This window comes from Podarcis pityusensis (genome assembly GCF_964106645.2).
Source record: "Podarcis pityusensis genome assembly, chromosome: 13".
In the NCBI taxonomy this organism is placed as follows: Eukaryota; Metazoa; Chordata; class Lepidosauria; order Squamata; family Lacertidae; genus Podarcis; species Podarcis pityusensis.
Window position 1 is genome coordinate 4,784,303 of NC_138038.1, and position 10,817 is coordinate 4,795,119.

Consider the following 10,817-nt stretch of genomic DNA (forward strand, 5'->3'; position numbering starts at 1 on the left):
TTAAAAAAAAGCTTTTCCAGAGTCTGTGTGGCATTGCTGTTTCCTCTTATTTTTATCCTCTTCTGCTCCTAGTCTGCAGGCACTGGTTTACTGTTCTTGTATACTGATTAATCTTAATGGCACACCCATACACCCCAGTATAGCATTGTCCTTCATTCTCCATTGGACGTCGTGTGACAGTCTCCAGCTGTGGAAACCATAAATTCCATCACCTGCTTAAATGTGAGACAATATATTCTAGAGCGGAGCTAAAGTTTTGTCAATCTTCTAATGTGAAAGAGAATGACACTTTTCACAGCAGAGTTAAATAATAAACAGAACTTCTATAACACCAGGAACAAAAATCTCAATCTCAATAACATTAGCTATACTAATTAGCTGGTTTACTGTATACGTGTATAGCGTATTCAGAATTGGAAGTGCTTGGTCTCTATTACACTTAAAACATTACCAAGTTCATGAACAGACACACAAATTGACATTCATAACATTCTAAATAAGTTATTGACCCTCACTTGAATTTGTCTTAGCCATCCACTCTGTCCATCTTTTGTATTTCCTCTTATTTTCAAAGTGACTTTTCCTGATTGGTCTATTTATACCCTGTCCCATGTTCCTAACCTCACTATTCTTCTGGGCTTTGGTGGATATTGGGATTATTTTTTTGGCCACTGGGCTACCAAGGCAAACGAAGCACTCTGTAAGTTCACTACCAAAATGACAAATGTGGCCCTTCCACAACTATGGGATCTCCCCCTGCTTCTACTACCTTGCTGTATGCAGACAAATGCAGGGAGAATGAGCTGGAGCCGCTAGAGGGTAAGTGCCTCCATGCAACCAAATGTATGCATGATGTTGCCCCCAAACAAAGGAACAGAAGCATGCATCCCTCCAAGTAACTCACAGCTGTACAGCTAAAATGCCCATGAATTTTAAATCACCCTTGATATGGACACAGGATACAAGTCAGGCTTTTTTTAATCTCTATAAAAAGGTAAACAAGGCACATGCATTGCTACTACTGTTTGGCATTTCAAAAAGTTCCAAAACATTAATGTACATAATGCAATGCTGAGTTTTGAAGCAGCAGGTGATATTGGACATGATTATTAGTAATTATTATAGAGAAAAATGATATGCTTCTAAACATCCTCTCTGCAACATTTGAGAGAGTGAGAAGCTATCCACTTATGTTTTGGAACCAGGCAGCTGGCAACTCTGGTCCACATTCTAGCGCAACAGTTTTTGCTGTCATACAACACTGAAGACCATGGAGAGATACTGTTCGTAAGACACTTGGATCCAGCCATCCTGGTCGGTATCATAGCGTCTGAAGACATCCGTCCATTTCTGAAAAAAAGATGTTAAAACAGATTTACCTACAGATGAAACTACTGAGTTCTTCTACTGAAACATAGCTTCCATTTGTGAAACAGGAATCGAAGCTGAGCCAATGGTCATCTGAATCACTAGAATACATAATCTAAAGGCGTATATAATCTAGAGGATTCTACTTATAAATTCCTTATTTCTACTTCTAGTCCTAGAAAAATTCTTCACTGCTTGCTGCTCATTGGAACAAAAATGCTGATGGTGCAGTCTTTAGAGCCACACTCTTACTACTTACTATGTTAAAATAAACAGTAACTGGCATCTTCCTGAAAAATCAGATTTTACAGACAGCACAAATGGTGACAAAATAAATACTGAAGAAACTGAAAAGCACTGAAAAACAAAACACTATCACTAAATTCAAATCAGCAATGGATTTTCTAATTATTTGACATATATGCTAAACTTACTGTTACTTGGTCGTTCTAAATTTTAACTATTCAACAGCCCAGTTTGTTACCTGTATGACAACACAACACTGGATGAAGTCATCAAAAGCCACTTGTCCTCTTCTTTGTCTGTCAAACTTCTGAATGAGGAGATCGTAGAATTGGTCAGACAGTCGATAACCTTGAAAGAATTGAAGGTATTCAGGAGCAAAGTAAATAAAAAATGAAAGTCTACGAGTCTTCTGTGTTATGGATTAATTAGGCAATGATATGACACTGCAACCAAAACCAAATTAATTTCATTGATAGAATGAACCAAAACCACACAAAACACCACAAAACAATACAACAAAGTCATAAAAACTACAGGAGATTCATGCAAACTCAGGACCACTTAAATTCAATAGCAAAAATGTGTTGGTAATGAAAACAAGCAGCTGCACGCATAGTGTGGTCACCTTACTTTCCAAATGTGAAGGCAAAGGTTTATTAAAATTAGGAAAAACCAAATTAATTTCATTGATGGAATGAGCAACATACTGTCTAATAAGCAATGATGGAGCCTTTGGCAGAAATTAAAAATCCTTCAGCTTTGCCCAGTATTTTCGAAGGTCTTCAACTGTGGACCAACTCCCCATTTATGTGCTCTATTTGCACATGACCATGCATAAGCACAGTGCTGGGATTCCAGAAGTAGATCCCAGAAATGTGGAGCACCCTGGCGAGTCCTCCTGGCTTACAAGGAGACCCTCTTCATAGCCCAGAGTATATCCTCTGGGGAGGATTTCCTTTGTGAGGCAGGAGGCACAGCAGGGCCTTCCAGAGGCCTCCTGCCTAAAAGCTGACATGTGGAGTAGAGTAGCAGCTGCCGCTGCTTCCCCACTTGTCAGCTGTGTAAGCTGTAATGTCCCTCCAGCTCACAGCTTTCAGTGTGCAGGGTGCAATATCCTTGATCATTCTTGAAATACTAATTCTAACAGTGCAATTCTAATAAATGCCTACTTATTGGAAGTCTTCCGAAGTTCAGTGGAGCTTATGCTGAGGTAAATGAATAGAGGATTGTAGCTATAAATACTTTTTCTCCAGCTGTTCCTTGGTAATAACTAAACCAAGTTCTTAGACCTTTAAATAAATTGGTAAAGGTGATATGAAGCTACTTGTAAAAACTATGAGGAAATTTTTATATTTCAGACTTGTAGTTTTTCTCAGTTAAACAATTACTCTAAAATGGTAGTGTTGGGGTAGTATTTTCAGACTTCTAGGACAAAAACAAGCTCATTTCCTCTTTGGAATATTTCAATGTGATAAGGTTTAACCCTCAGTCTAGATCAGGGGTATTCAACCTTTTTATACCTACTGCCCACTAATGCCTCTTTCTTGATGGTAAAATTTCCCTACCACCCACCAGTGCTCAATGGAAGGATTCAGCTTGTGCCATAGAAACCCCTACCGCCCACCTAGAATCCTGAAACGCCCACTAGTGGGCGGTAGGAACCAGGCTGACAACCCTAGATGATTGTGATACATGATCAATATTATTACAAATGAATTACCAAAACCTGTTAGTGCTTGCTTTAGTTCATGTTTGTCAATCATTCCTGAATTGTCTCTATCATACGTGCGAAAGACATTCTGCCAGTCAGATACGTATTTCCAGACTCCTGTGAATTCATTGAAGTTCACACCACCTTTGTTCTCTCTGTCAAACATGGCTGAAACAAACATTCAGAATATTAATTCATTTAAGTTACAGAATGAGACACCAATCATTCTCTATTACATTTCTGTTAAGATTAGGAGACAGGAATAACTGAAATACCTCATTAAAAAGTTTACTATATGGATTTTTACCTTTTAATGTAAAGAAAAACAAGGAACAGTGGTAGAAGCAGCTCTTATGTAAACTGATACAGGTTCTAAAAAGAATTCAGTATAGTCAACACTTTTCCTTGAATAAAGGTTTCTTAAAGGGTGGCTCTTCTCAATGCACCAGAAGTCCACAGATTCACAAAATGGAATCTAAAATAATATGACACAGGCAAACTATGAGCCCATGACAAAGTGCTCACTCTTAAAAAAGTTTTCTTGGTGGAGAACACAGGATGAATACATAGGATGAATATGACCAAACAGGTTAGATCCAGTTTTAGGGCCTACTCTATGGCAGTTACTGCAGCCAACGGAAAATCATATTTCTACACCAATATGTCTTAATGTAGCTCAAAGGGGCCTTGTTAGGTGGTTAACAATCTGCTTAATAAAGGTCTGGTAGAGAACATCAGATGGAACCAATGAAGTTCCATTGTGATCAGTTTGCATTACATTCCGCAGATTCAATTGCTCATATTCACTCAACTTAAGATGCCACAATTTCAACATCATTAGAAGCGAAGGCAGCAAAGATACCATCTGTTGCCTTTCAGCTACTATTGTCTGAGAAAGTGGACGAGGGATGAAACCAACCATGCACTCCTAGGTTCCTTGCCCATCTTGGCTTCTGAAAACTTGACTTACCTTCAGTGAATATCAGCTGTGCAATGGTGATGTCCCCTTTTGTTTTTAAAAGGAGAGAGCAATTTTAAAAAAAATCTAAATCTGGATCCTACACCTTTGGAAAATCTCTAATACGCCATTTTAAAGCAACACTTTGCAACACATCCCAATTTGATCCCTTCCAGCCTGGTATGGAACAGACTCTGCTTTGGTCATCTCCCTGGATGACCAGCACTGAAGAACAGATGGGAGAGAAAAGTGCAAACCTGATGGTTCATCTTAACTTTTCACATTTTCCACATCAACCATAGAATCCTTATGTGACATCACCCTGGGAGCATTCTTTTGCAGTGGCTTTGGTCCTACCTGGAGGGTAGGATCCAGAGGATGCTGTTAGATGACTTCATGACCTTTGGGATGCCACAAGGTTCTATTCTCTTCAATATCTACATTAGAGGTAGGAAACCTTGAGTGCTCCAGATGTCCAACTCCCATCAACCCCAGCAACAAAATCATGGGTATAGTCACCTGGAGGTTTGGGCAGAAGTGCCATCAATATGCAGATGGCACAAAGCTTTTATCTTCTATACTCTAATCCGAAGAAGGTGGCGGAAACACTAAACAGATTTCTCCAAGCAATTTTGGTTTGGATAAGGGCACTGTCTCAAGACAGACAGATGCCAACAACCACCAAGAAGCTGATACTTAAATCTCTCATTTTGCATTAGGATAATGGAGTCCTCAAGCCTGCCTGCCTTGTTCTTTCTACTGAAGGCAGTTCTGCCAGTTTTCTGCCCAAAGCCCTTTGTCAAACCTGCAGTCTTCCCTGCATGCACTGGTTGTATAGTAAACAAGTGATGTTATCAATAAAAATAGATGGATTCAGTCTCAGCTTTTGTCTCTTCACTTTCTATGTGTCTTTGGAGGGAGCAAGCAGTGTTGACATGGTGTTCAGGAAGATTTGGTCTCCATCCACAATTAACCCATGCTTCAGGATAGCTCGGCTTCAGATTTTCTTAGGAATCTGTATACACTCAACAAGGACAGTTGTTTCATCCACATTGTTCTTTGAGTTTTCTCTGTTCTTGAAGTTTATTATACTGCTCTCTGTTTGTAGTCCTCAATGTCAATCCTGTAGTATGAGTGTTTCAGCTTGAGAGGATACACCTTTCAGAGCTATGCCAAGGTCAGTGGTTGCCTGCCCTCTTGCCTCACCTCTGGATAATGTGGGTTGCCATTACCCATATGGTTCTCCACACACAGACCATGAAAAAACCAACCCCCGAATGCTTACCTATAACTGGTTCTTCAACTGGTGATTTGTACCATCGCATAACCAGACTCCTCCACTGCAGCAGTCAGTAAAGGAAGAGTGGAAAGTTGGGGTCACACTGCCCTGAGGGCAGACATCCCATCAAAAATCTGCCATCTAGCTCTAGAAGTTTCAAAATTGTGCTCTATGCAACCGCAGAATCCATGTGAAAAACCACACATATGACTATTCAAAAGCAACTCAGTAAAAAAGCAAGCAGTGCATTTCAAACAGGGAGTATTTTGGTCCCCGTTGCCCATATTAAACTATGTAAATAGTAATGGGCTAAGAGGGCAATGCAACTGGACGTCATTTCAAACAAAATATTCTTCCAGTTCTCACCACTGATACAATTTTGTTTAACTATTTTATTGACATACTACGAACCGCCTAAAAATGCTGCTTGCGAGTACAACCCGCCCCCCAAATGTTAAAAGTATGATGTTATGAATCACTTACATATGATAGATCTAACAGTTGCTGGATTGAATGGAGTCCATGTTCCTAAAAGAGAACGGAAGCAAATCATTAAAATATGTGTGCAGGAAAAGCTAAGTGTTATGAACTCTTGAAGATGAGAGGATAAGAACCATTAAGACAGAATCAATACTGATTCTCACTCTCGGTCCCCACCACCATTATTTTTTTTTAAGCTTTATACAATACAAATACTCCTTTACTAATAATTTACAAAATATTATACCATTCTTAAAACATTGCAGGGGGTTGGACTAGATGACCCTTGGGTCCCTCTTCCAACCCTACAATTCTATGATTCTACATTCTATCATTCTTACAGTATTAAAGACTGCTCCATCCCAATTCAAAAAGTAATGAATCAAGGAATACAATGTTTGCCCAACGCTGCTTTGTGCAGCTCCTTAAGTCGTAAAAGCCAGCTGCTTCTCAGGATCCTTTGAACTGCTGCACAAACCCAGGACCCAGCACTAGGCAGGACTGCTGCCCCTTCAAACCAGCCAATACAGAAAGTGATTCTGCTGAGTTCAGGCAAGGAGCTCACTGGTGCACTAAGGTGATCCTGCTTAGCTAGCTAGCTAGCTTCCCTTTTAAGCCTGATCTTCCTGCAATCTTTGAGGGAAGTAGAAATTCTCAAAGGCTTATGTTGCCTTCCCTGGTAAGCCCAATTGTGGTGCAGTCTTAAAGGGAAATACACAAATGCTTGCAAAAGCCTTTGGGGGTCTCGCTCCCCCCAATAGACAGCAACACCAATTAAGGCATGAGGAACAAACAGCAGGCCCAGGCAAGTGGTTTTAACAGAGGTGCGAGGTAGGCCATTTAGCAAGCTGCTCTGTGAAGCTCCTCCCAAGTTGTAGGGTAGGGTTTGGCACAAACTACGAAGTGAGAAGATGCAAAGGGAGGGGAGGGATAAACAAATCAACCCTTCATGATCATGTTAGCTCCTTTAGACTCAACTGCTTTCAATATATCAGTGTAATGTGATTCCAAGCATCTGAGAATAATGACCAGGAGGTTGCTTTTGTCTAACCTGTTACTTTCAAAAGCCTCCCTTTTCACACACTACTCCAAGTTATGACTCTGTGTCCTCATATCTTGCCAGCTATCACCTAGAGACAAGAATGCACCTTAATACATGTTGGGTTACCTCTAGACTTGTAATATTCAAAGAATAATCAGGGACAACAATTTTGCCCATGCTTTCAAGGGATATTCAAGTAGGAGCAAATTCATTTTAACCAGTCTTAATAACTGTGAGGTTTTAAAAAAAATATTATTACTTATTACATATGTATACTGCCCTATACCCATAGGTTTATAATCAAAAGGGTTAGTTATGCTGGATTTTTCTGACATTAATACTTACATGAAGGACCCTTCGCACTTCAGAGACTTTTGCTATATCTGCCTTATGTTGGTTATGTAACCAGCGGTTACGTTGCAGCATATTCCCCTTATTACATACAATTTTCTATCATGAGCAACATTCACAGTTTCCCCACTGGGTACACACACAGTGGAAAGCCATAACTGGCACAGAGATGCATATGATAGCAACATAACAAATCTACATGTTCTTGTGAACTTTCCTATGGAGAGGTGGTTAGGAAATCAATGTATTTCAAGAAAAAAAATACAGATGGACAGGGTGTCAATAATAAAATTATTATTACTAACATGTGTTTCAGAACAGTGTACTTTTTTTGTTCTCCCAAAAACTGTGCAAAGTTGGCTATGCTGTAAGACTGACCCACCCCACCCTCACAAAACACAAAGCATTAGGGTTACGCAAAGAACTGGGCCCCAGTCTCTCTAATCAAAGTCCGACCTCCCCTTTTGCCTTTAAAACTCTTAAGTAGCTACTTATTCTCCCCTGGCCTCCAAGGCTTGGGAAGCACTCTGTTCTGTCCACTTTGGCTAGAGATTGTTGGGCAGGCATAGGCAAACTCGGCCCTGCAGATGTTTTGGGACTACGACTCCCATCATCCCTAACAAGACCCGTGGTCAGGGATGATGGGAATTGTAGTCCCAAAACATCTGGAGGGCCAAGTTTACCTATACCTGTTGTTGGGGATATGAAACAGGACATTCTCATCAATTGCAGTGTCTCTTTGGAACGCTCTTGCCCTGGGAATGCCCACCTTTCAGCACCATTTATAAGCCTCAAAATACAGTGGTACCTCGGGTTAAGTACTTAATTCGCTCCAGAGATCCGTTGTTCTTAACCTGAAGCACCACTTTAGCTAATGGGGACTCCCACTGCCACCGCACCGCCAGAGCACGATTTCTGTTCTCATCCTGAAGCAAAGTTCTTAACCCGAGGTACTATTTCTGGGTTAGTGGAGTCTGTAACCTGAAGCGTATGTAACCCGAGGTACCACTGTATGTGAGATGACTTTCCCCCTGGGCTGGCCAATTTTACTTTCAGTTTTGCTATTTCTTTGGGTGCCCTTTCACTATTAGGGTTGTTTCATTTATTGCACAACATGGGTGTATTCTGAATTAAAATGAGACAGGCAGGGCGGGAGAGGGCCTTTTCAGTGGCTACTCCCGGGCAAAGTTGGAACTTCCTCCCTAGAGAAGCTAGACTGCTTGTTCCAGCAGGCTTTGGGGAACAGAGTGCTTCTACCAAAAGGGCTGCTGGCGCCCTGCTCTTTTTACTGTAATAGTCCGTATGTTTTTAACAGCTAAGCGAGAGTGTTAGTTTCAATTCTATTAATGTTTGTTTTTTAAACTATTCCCACCCACCCCCCAGCCCCTATTATTTTTAGCTGTTTACATTTCTATCTGTACACCACCTCAAGTCCGTCAGGGAAAAAGGTGAGATATAAATAAAATAATAATAATAATAATAATTTAAATCATGAGGAAATACAGCTTTAATTCCATCAGTGTTTAATTATTTTCTCAATGCTTCCTCTCTATGCTTTTAGCTCTTCTCATCTGTGAACCGCCCTGAGTCCGAGTCAGGGGGGAAAGGTTGGATATAAATAAATTTGTATAAGCATTTACTTATAATTAATATAAATAAATTGTATTATTTTTGATATTATTTATTAATATAAATTAATAATAATAATTTACAATCCCCGTAGCTTCTCTCTCTCTCTCTAGTTTGAATTAAACCTTTTCTTCCCCTTCAAATGCTTGTTTCACCCACCCACCCACCCTCCCTCCCAGCTGTTCCCCTTTCTCTCGGTAGGCCGCCCTGCGTCCCCGCCGGGGGAAAAGGCGGAGTACCACCAAACGGAGGCCGGCGGCGGCGGCGCGAGAAGCGCGGGGAAGGCGCCGGCCAGGTAGGCCGCGCCTGGGGAGGCCTGGTCCACCCACCGTTGGAGAGCGCTTGCTGGAGCTCCACGTCCGAGATGACGCCGCTGCGGTCCTTGTCGACCCTGAGGCAAAACACAACGAGCAGCGGTCACCGGGGGCGAGCCGGCCCACGCGAGTCCCCGGCCCGGGCCTCCTCCTCCTCCTCCTCCTCCTCCCGCAGCAGCCCCTCGCTCACCTTTGGAAGACGCCCCACAGGAAGTTGGCGTCGGCTCTCCCCATCGCCGCCATCGCCCAGGCTGGACGCGGGCGAAGGAAAGCGGCCGCTCCCTCGGGGACCTCGGGGTCCGGCTCTGCGTCGCGGCCAGGAGCGAGCGGGAGCCGATTCTGCTTCCTCCTCCTGCTCGGGCCGCCAGAAAGAAACGCCTCGGCTCCTCCTCAGGCCGGCCAGGAGGGAGGGAAGGAGGGAGGGAGGGAGCGAGCGCCGCCTTTCCTCGGCAGGCGCCGCCTCAAGGCGCGGGAGGTTCTTGGCTGCGCGCGGGCGGCGGTCCGGCGGTGCCCGCGTGGCATCTGCTCGTGGGGACGGACGCGTGCAGGGTCGTGGCGGAGCCGCGGAGGTGATCAGAACGAAGAGACACATCCGGAGGGCAGTTGGGTGCTGGTCGTCGCCTCACCTCGAAAAGGACTTTGCGGAATTGGAAAATGATCTTGTATTATGATTGTTATTTTATTTATGATTTTCAGTTTTATACATTTCAAAACTCCACTGAATCCTTTCCCCTCTTCTGCGGTACCTTAATTTTATTTTTTTATATTTTCTGCGTATTCCAAATCAACTTATTTTATTCATCTATTCCTCTACTTTAAATATACAGTGGTACCACTGGATGCGAACGGGATCCGTTCCGGAGCCCCGTTCGCATCCTGAGCAGAACGCAACCCGCAATTCGGGTCGCGATTCGCCGCGTCTGCGCATGTGCGTGATGTCATTTTGAGCGTCTGCACATGCGCGAGCGGCATAACCTGGAAGTAACGCATTCCGTTACTTCCGGGTCGCCGCGGAGCGCAACCTGAAGCAACTTTAACCCAAAGTATGACTGTATACTCTTATAAAACTGCAGGTTATTACAATAATCCTGCCAATGTTCTTACCTGTTTACAGTCTATTTGTAAATATTCAATAAACCATTTCCGTTCTTTTATAAAAAGTTGGTTGTCCCACCGAAGTGATCAAGGTGGGATGAAGAGACTTCCCCTCCAGGGAAGGCTGGGCGTTTGGGGCTTCTTAGTTTATAGAAAAAGCGAGTGAGAGGTGGCAGCATGAGAAAGGTTTATGAGATGATGTGCGGCATGGCGGAAGCACGGAGGAAAGCATTCCGCTTTCATAACTCGGGGACATGCAGTGCAGCTGAATGTGAGAAGATTTGGGAGGAAAGAAAGGACTTCCTCTCGCATTGCATAAACCGTGGAACTCCCTCCTGCAGGAG

General features: G+C 42.8%; 1 protein-coding gene across 2 annotated transcripts; it reads right to left on the minus strand.

Annotated features, from left to right (window-relative positions):
- Positions 1-960: 960 nt before the first annotated feature.
- PDCD6 (programmed cell death 6) lies at positions 961-9,756 on the minus strand. Of its 2 annotated transcripts, none has more exons than XM_080977146.1 (6): positions 9,569-9,756; positions 9,394-9,455; positions 6,046-6,090; positions 3,341-3,493; positions 1,853-1,962; positions 961-1,350 (listed from the first exon to the last, which is right to left on the minus strand). In XM_080977146.1, the coding sequence occupies exons 1-6, from the start codon at positions 9,619-9,621 to the stop codon at positions 1,252-1,254; spliced, it is 522 nt and encodes a 173-aa protein (XP_080833272.1). In that variant the 5' UTR covers positions 9,622-9,756; the 3' UTR covers positions 961-1,251. The 2 variants fall into 2 exon arrangements, with proteins under 2 accessions (XP_080833272.1, XP_080833271.1); XM_080977145.1 differs by having other exon boundaries at positions 3,335-3,493.
- Between the last annotated feature and the right edge of the window lie 1,061 nt (positions 9,757-10,817).